Consider the following 8,853-nt stretch of genomic DNA (forward strand, 5'->3'; position numbering starts at 1 on the left):
CTCTCTCTCTCTCTCTCTCTCTCTCTCTCTCCAGAGAATCAACTCTGCTCTCTTCTTCCACACTGACCTATTCACTCCTCCTTTCGTTTATTTCGAAACTCAGACCGCAAACGCTAACAGGGAGTTATAGAAGCGGTCCAAAAGCTAGAAAATGGCCACAGAGACGAGCAAAACCACGAGCAGAACGAAAAACAAGCAGATTACTGGACAAGCCACTTTATCAAAAGATAAACAATAATTTGAAAGTCCCTCTAGGCTCCTGTTTTGTGATTGGCGTTCCTCCATGTCTGAGTTGGCTGCTGCACTGTACTCGGAGAGCGAAGCACATGGTTGGCTCGGCCCACTGAACTGGCTGATCTGAAAACACACTGATGAACAATAAAAACGAAGCTAACAAATTGTTTTGCAGTGGCATCAAATCTGGCTTTAAAGTCAAACTCCTGCCCGGTCCCACCAGACTCCATGTTTTTCACTTACGGCTATGAGAAAGCCGTACTTTGAGGCAAGTGGGATTATTTGACAAAAAAAATAAATCACAGAGAGGCCAAGGAACGAAGCCAAATGCGAGTAACTCAAGTTCATAATAGAAAGGGAGGCCTGGCTGCTGAGTCTGAGGATCTGGACCCTTAGAGCTGTTGTTTTGGTGTTTTGCAGTAATAAGCAGAGCATGCTTCTGATTTCCCCTTAACCAGTGCTGCAGTTCACTTCCCCTCACAGCAATTTGGCTCCAGAATGTTATTTATCAAAAGGCGAGCCATTCATTTCTACCAGTCTACCTCAACCAGCTCTTGCTAAATCGTTTCCTGCAAGGAAAAATACTCACACACTCGCTCTTAGAGCAGGCCTATAGCAGCTGGCTCAGAGCACAAACCCAAACTGTAGACAAACATCTTTAATAGAGACACAACTGCTCAAAATTAAACTGTGTTAAGTTATAACCTGATGAAGCATTTTTTTTTTTTAATTGTTCTAGGGACCAGAATGAGTTTTCTGATACCCTTGATCCTTCTTCAGATTACATCATGTTATATGCATTACTGCCTGGCAGATAAACTTGTGATTTGGGAGGCTTTCAGGGTTTGTCCTTGTCTTAATTGCAGCTTTTCATAACTTTGTGGTCAGGAGAAACTCCTGCTTCCCTACAGCATCAGGGCAGAACTGAAAATCTGTCGCAGGTGTGCGCGGAGGATGAGGGCCATGGATCTTAATCTTGAGGTAATAATACCGCAGTGTGCTGAAGAGGTCACTTTATGGACATCAATGAAAAAAAGCTCAGGTTGCAGTCCGCACAAACATGAGGAAACAATGAACTTTTTCAGTGTTCTTCAGTGTGCAGACATATTTCAGGAATTGGGCTGAAATGTATTTCAACTTAAGTCTGATTTTGTAGTGGCTTTGTTTCAGCAGAATATGTTGAGGAACTTTGAGTATCTGGTTTTAAAGTGTCCAAGAAACATGTTAAAGGGGTGGTATTATGTATATTCCTGGCACAATGTCATTAGAGTATAATTAAGTTAATTAAATTACCTTTAATTGCAATAAAAATACTGTATATATACGAGTATATAAATATATATTAAAGATAACTTTTAAAAAATTTTGACTTTGCAATTTGATGCCTTGAAATTATTCTCCGTCTCTTTAAGAAACTCCGGCTCTTTCCAACACTCCGCCTTCAGCATGTCGTCACAACAATGCCTCTGATTTTGGCATTTTCAACCATTCTTAGGAGTGTTGGACTGAGAAGTAGCTGGTATGATGAGCTCTCCAAGGAGAAGGTTTATGGAAATAGACACTGCTTTGTGAGAGCCTGGGTTTAGGTGCCCCTGAATGGTTGCCAAAGGAGATATAAGGATTTCTTAAAACATGCATGAACGAATCAAAGCAACACCCCAGGTGTGTTTTTGATGAGGGGATAACACTATAACATGATGTAAAGCTCAAAAATGTTGATTCTGCAAAATACTCCCACCCCCTTTAAGCCTACAGAGTAGAAATTTGACGTCCGTAAACAGAAGAAAAAAAGATGTTTCTGAACCTACATTTTTAATCCAAAAGCATGTTGGTGTTTTATATCTCCTTCTGTAATGATAATCCAATAACTGCTAAATAGCAACATCTATTTTTATGAGAACAATGGGCACTTAGTTTTGAGACTTTGCCACACCAATAAGTTGCGACTTCTCTCCACATTCATAATGGGGATAGCTGTTGGTGTGGACTGATTGTGCCATAAGCCACGCTGAAATGCGTTTTTGTTGTTGGTCTCATTTTAATGACCAATGTTAGGACTGTTCATAAAGTGCTTGTCTCTGGGAGGACGAAAATGGCTTTTACTTGTTGAAGCTGTGAAATAATCAATACGCCATCTTACTTTGACTATGTGAGTAATAATAATATCACAGCCAATATGCAACGAGGGAATCGTGGCTGGACAGGTGCACAAGTTCTGTCCAATCCATACAGGAGATTAAATTTAAAACCAGACTTATCCTCTAAATGGACAGCAAGGCAGGGCAAAAAAATCAATAAACAAATATCAAATCTGGACCTCGGAAAGTAGTGATGAACCTGAAGATGTTCCTGTTCTTTTCGGGAAGTTGTGATCAATCATAGTCCTCCAACACCAAGTAACCAGAGGGGATGTTCAATAACGGTGTTGAGCATTTAGATTGCAGAAAAGGGATTAGATTTTCCATTTAATAGAGAAGGAGTGTTGCTTCCTCGTATGACGTTAATAGCCATCAATGTTTCATTGCCCTACAACGAATTAGCTTTGCTTGCAGACTCTATAGACAACCTAACAGATTCTATGTGCAGAAACGCAGTGAGTGAATGAATTAATGCAACATCACATCCTAATGGTTTCCAGTTGTAAATGGTAATGTGGTACATATTACAACATGGGATCGGATGTTACATGCTGCAAATGTAAGACAGAAGATAAAAGAGACTGACATATTCATTTACAAATTTTAGATATACTCAATCAGATGAGAACATGCTGCATATAATGAACCTCTAGCCATTGTGTCTGCGTTGTGGAGGGAGGAAGACATCCAAGGGGATAAAGGATGATGTTTACATGGTCAGGTAAAGCTTATAGCATTCAGTGCATCTTGAAATCCCTTTAAAGTGCAGGGAACTCTCGGGACGATAATGTCTAGATAGTAAATATGTCTAGTTTTCACATTTTGTCACATCCATGTTCCCCATGTCTTCTTCTAACTACATGCTGGTACCGACGTGTCTCGTAGTGATGGTGAAAATCTGAAAAGTGTGTCGTGCATTCAGTCTCACTTTCACTGCAGCCCCAAACAAGTTTATTTAGTTACATAATTTCATCATCTCTGAAAAGCATCTCTGACCTTGCCGAAGGACAGCAAGGACCACCATGTTTCAGAGAGGATGGTACATCCAGAGTTTGGCTTGTAGACCAAAAAAAATTTTTTTTTAAATCTCTTTTCCTTGTACTTGCTTTAGCACATAAACTCTCAAAGATTCATTCTGTGGTTTGTTGTTGTAAATGTGACAACATTTAACAAAGTTCAAAGGGTATGAATACGTTTTCAAGAATAGCTGCTGTAAATTTGGCTTTGTGCAGCCCAGAATCTTTCAAGACAGGGCTATAATTTTGCTTTGGATAACTTTGGTTGGTAATTAATCATCTAAAGACGCTGACGCTACTTGTGTGAAAGAACATGTGGTATGGGATAAAATATGTATGTGTAATGGCAGCAGAAATGGACACCTGCCAAATTAAATCAGACTCTGCGTGCTGCCAAAACGGTTTCAAGGATACGACGAGAAATGGAACGCCATCCAGCATAAACTGTGTCCTACTTGTCAGATGACATATCAGTGTCATAAACTCTCCATGAACTCTGCATTGGAACATGAGCCAAAGTCCCTCTGGGAACCACGCAGACAGTCAGTTCCTCAGATTTGGTATGCGCTTGAACGCATTTATTCTCAGAGGGTCTTACCTGGCATGTGGGACGTCGATGCTGGACGAGACCACTTTGCGTTTCTGCTCTAGGAGGGACACGGATCGGGCGTCGGGATCCCGGCTAACTCGCTTCCCGTCCACAGGCCTCTGCTCTTCCACTGCCTCTGGGCTCCAGCAGCCGCTCTCCAACTTGTGACCATCTGAAACCCCGTTGCTGGAGCTCTGCTGTCAGGGGGGTGAACAGAGGAACAAGTCACTCCCTGCACCGAAACAAAAACAGCTTGCCACAACTCCGAGGAAGGAATGTTGTAAACATGAGAGAAATGCACAGTTCAACGCCATTCGAAAATAAGTCAAGCAGCTTTGCAGCAGGTAGAGTACTCCTAAATGTAACTTTGTAGATACATTTAATTGTATTACAAGAATTTTGCACAATTATGGGGAAGCTTCAGGGTATAAAACAATGGGGGGTTTTAAGCCAGAACCAGATGAAGAGGTAGGTTTTGGCTTTGTCTGAACTTGTAATCTAAATACTGACAACAATTCCATATTTACATTTCAAATGAAGGAGTACGGTATGGTTTTAGAACAATTTCCAGGATCCTGAACCTTAAATGGCTGTTCCAAACATATTGGAGAAACTAGAAAATGTGCAGTGGTCAGTTACAAACAAAGCTCTTTTTCCTGCAGACGTTTTGGCATTTTGAAGGTTTCCTCAAAGAAAATGTCTTATTCAAAAAAACTTTTTCTTTTTTAAATAATGGAAACTAAAGTCTGATTATAACTTATGAAAAAAAATGAAACATTTCATTTAAGTCACATCTAGAGGTATGTGCTTTAAGTATTTTACTATTCTTACATTGCAAGGTTACGGTTTTCAATAAGTCAACACAAAGCCAAAGAAGATGAAAACTGCAAACTCTTAAATAATATTCAACATATTTACTATATCTTTGTATGTCCTCCCACATACTGCTACAAATAATCTTATGTCAAAAAGGTCCAAGAACACAAAGAAAAACTTGGCACAATATGTATATCTAAAGCAAAAAAATGTAAAGGTAAAGTCTCTAGTTTTATGAGACACTTCCTTGGGTTTCCAGCAGCTTTACATGAACAGCAACGCAAAATAGGTTAAAGAAATACACAAATGTTCAAGGAGTCATGATAGTAGAGTATGACAGAGTAACAACGTTGATAAAATACAAAAGCGTATTAAAAGTTACATTTCCTTTATTTGAAAGAATAAACATAAATACTCAGACTCCAGCAATAACACACTAACATAACGACAATTCATGTTATTATAATGTAATCTATGTCATTTTTAGAATGACTTTGGAAAATCAAACCAATTAATGTAGTAGCAGCTTTCAAGTAAACTGTTATTTTGAAGAATATCGTGGATTTTTGCTGTTCTGCTTCTAATAGTAACAAGACAAGCCGTTCAAGCTAATATTTTTAATGGTTTGTAACCTGGTTAAATGCTGGAGGTATTTGGCCTCTAGTCATGCAGATTAACAGATTTGCTAGTTAAAACAGAGTAAACTTAAGAATAGTTGTGTTTTTTTTTGGTCCCTATAATGGCTGTCCATGCTTAACATTACTGGAAATCTGCAAGTGAGAGAAAGATGCAGTTCTGAGACCATAACTTGATCTAGAACTGAGACGCTTAACCACTGTTTCTTGTTAAAGAAGTATGTTTATCAGACATCTTTCAGTTTCATATTTAAAATTGTAATGCGACTTTAAATCGTCGCAGTTTAAAAAAAAACAACAAAAAACAGTCCCCCCACAAACTGGAACTGAAAACCACATAATAAAAATGATGAAGTTGGCTGAGAATAACGCCACCAAACAAGCTTCTTAAATAGAATAATTACTGACAAAAAACAGCTGCATGAATTAACATGTCCTTTTGCACAGTGTAGTATTCTGTAGTAAACGTTACTCCTTCTTACGCCGCTAACATCAGCATTTCTTCACAAAAGCAAAACAGAAAACGCCACAATCTGTCATAAACATGCAAAATTCCAGACTTACATCTAACCTCGTGTGACATTTATTTTTTTATGTCTTCCATCTGTTTTATGTTAGTTCTGCAACATATACAGAAAGCCCATTCTGACCTTTACATGTTGTGGTCGTAACAGTGGCAGCTTTTTTAATAAAAGTAATTAGATCATGTCATACATTTTTTACATTTGTGGGGAGGATTCAATACAGCGAAACCAAGATTATTCTACAGAAGCTCATTATGTTGTCAGAATCCCCTACTGGTGTACGTCTATTCCTCCTAACTGGGTGAAATTTACCCAGACGTACCTCAGCAGGGGTCATGATGTGATATGAGCTGGGTGGATTCTCTGAACTATTAAGGAAGGAAGCTTTCATGCTTCCTCAATCTCTCCTAAAACACAAGGAACAGTGGACTGTCTTTCAGTTCTTTACAATGGTGCTTTCAAAGCCCTTCTTATGGTCTTTGTAATTGGAATTAGTTTAAATAAACATTACACAAGTGTACTTAACAGAAGAGAGCTGATTAGGAAAACTATAGACATGATAAAAAGAAAGAATGCCTTTCAATTCTTGGGGTAAATTAAATTTTTATATCTCTAAGGCTCAAAACTGGTAAATAGCAAATCTCTTCATATCACAGACAACCTAAATAAATCCTAAATAAATCCTAAACAAAGTGGAAGTCACACTACCATATAGTATGGATATAGTGAATATAACAGCACAGTATGGCTATTTATTGGAGTTTAAAGAATACCGTTTGTTTTGTTGACCTTATTCAACAGAAATATAAAGAATGTACATGATGCATCTTATTGGCAACGCGGAATAAGAATGAAGTCTAACTTTACCAAAAAGGTTCTCTAGAAATAGATCTGGTCAGCTGTCATACCTACAGGGCAAACAGAGGTGTTGTTTGTGAGCATAATGTCTTTGTCGTTCCCATCCAACTAGAAATGAAGCATCAGCTTGACTCAAGTTTTGAAGGCAAAACGAAATGTAATATAAAAAGATAACTTTGGATCAACGTATAGAGATTAAGTGGAGTATCTTAGTACTGTGGGAAAGTTAAACTCTCACAAGTAAAACACAGATTGATTGTGTTCAGAAAGGTGGGACTTTTACGACCCGGCTCACTACAGTTAACTTCCCAGGTAGAGTGCCGGTCTAATAGGTCTCCAAGATATTGCTTTCAGACCACATTTCTTCTTACCTCTGGACAAAGCCCTGACTCGCATTAAAGCTGGAGTCTTTGCTATTACTGATTTCTTCTTGGATAGCCATTATATCCAGTGCTCTAGTTTGATTTTCCATTCTTAGTGCCTCAATCTCTGAAACGTTTTAGCTGCATTCTTAGCTGCATTTTGCTCAGTTTCTATTAGGGCTGCACAGTCTTAGAAAATCTCACAGTGGTGATAATAATGGTAAAAAATAATATCTACATCAGTTGCAATATGTGTCTATTTTCTTCTCTCTTGTTATTTTCATCTCTGCTTCTATCAGTCTGTGTGAGTATCTGTTGCCATGAGACTTTGACCGAAAGGTCAATATTACACTAATTTGTAAAATGTAAGTTCATAACACTTTGAATAGGTTAGCCAACACAAAACATTACAGTTCCTGGTGGTCAGAGTCTCACTGGAGAACAATGGCATTTCTTTCACCATTTTCATTGAGTCTGATTCATTTCCAAACAAGATCAATGACGAAAACTGAAAAAGAGACAAAATATCAATTTGGTATGGAGTATTTGAAAAACTGACTGAAGTAAGACATTTTTTACTCACCAGAAGAACAACAATATTATCACAGAAAAACACAATTTGTCCCATCGCATGCTGCAGATGCATCCTTTGGTAGCAAAGTTTGTAATAAAAAAACATAATTGTTGTTGCTTACTTTCATGGACACATGTAAACGACAACAACAACAAAAAAAAAAATGCCTGAATCTCAGAATGAATTCACACACCACCACACCTCTGTAGCTCTCTTATCTTCCTGCCTGGAGGCCTGTTGAAACAATCAGAGTAAAGGCCAAAACATAAGCATAGTGACTCACACTTCTGACAATAGTGCATTGAGGAGTATTTCAGGTTCGTGTGTGTTCATGTGTTTGTGGGTAATCTGGATTGTTGCCGTAAAGATCAGCTACATGATTAGACATGAATGAGACTTTTTAGGCAACAGATCATTTATCTAAACACTAGAGTCTTTCACACAAAGCCAGTTTAGGTTGGACAACTTATTTTGCCTTAATCAATGAAACAAAAATTGAAAACTGGCTTTTTAAAATATTTTTTCAAGCCTTCGTAAAAACAAAAAAATATTCAGAGGGACAACGGTGACACAAGCGGTGTGTGCTTGTGGACACAGAGATGTTTGTTTGTGGAGCTAACAGCATACAGAGATGTAAGGATATTAAATTCAGGTAACACAGGTGATGTTTTTCCACACCGAAGATGGAAAATTTCACACCAAACTGTTAAAAATTGACTTGCCCCCGCTTCTCTCAACACGTTTCGGATCACGCCATCATCTGTCGTAAGCGAGCCCTGTGATCTGAGCTGTACTATTAAGGCTCTGCTATTTTGTATCGGTGCATATAGCCTGAAAGCTAGCTGAAGTGATGCTCGAGTGAGGAATTTGCTCCTACAGTCGGATTTCTGTGAAGCACATAATACTGCACTCCTACAGTTTTTCTGGGTCCTCTTTGGAAATTCAAGCTACTGAGGTGACACATTTCAAATCATGATCAAAGTAAGACAATCCTCCTCTTCCTTGCTCTCATGTTCCTCCAGCCTTCCTCTACAGCGCCTTTTGGACTTGATATCTTATTCAAGGTATGACTGAGTCTAGCAGCAAAACAACCAAGTCAGCAACATA

General features: G+C 38.5%; 1 protein-coding gene across 2 annotated transcripts in view; it reads right to left on the bottom strand.

Annotated features, from left to right (window-relative positions):
• znf704 (zinc finger protein 704) overlaps nt 1-8,853 on the bottom strand; it is a 69,284-nt gene that overhangs the window by 53,610 nt on the left and 6,821 nt on the right. The window contains exon 2 of one of the 2 annotated variants that reach the window (XM_008422044.2): nt 3,987-4,171. In XM_008422044.2, the coding sequence (XP_008420266.1) occupies nt 3,987-4,171 (185 nt within the window). Of the gene's footprint in view, nt 1-3,986; nt 4,175-8,853 lie in introns of both variants that reach the window. The other variant, XM_008422043.2, reaches the window with a different exon arrangement.

The sequence above is a fragment of the Poecilia reticulata genome, linkage group LG11 (assembly GCF_000633615.1).
Source record: "Poecilia reticulata strain Guanapo linkage group LG11, Guppy_female_1.0+MT, whole genome shotgun sequence".
In the NCBI taxonomy this organism is placed as follows: Eukaryota; Metazoa; Chordata; class Actinopteri; order Cyprinodontiformes; family Poeciliidae; genus Poecilia; species Poecilia reticulata.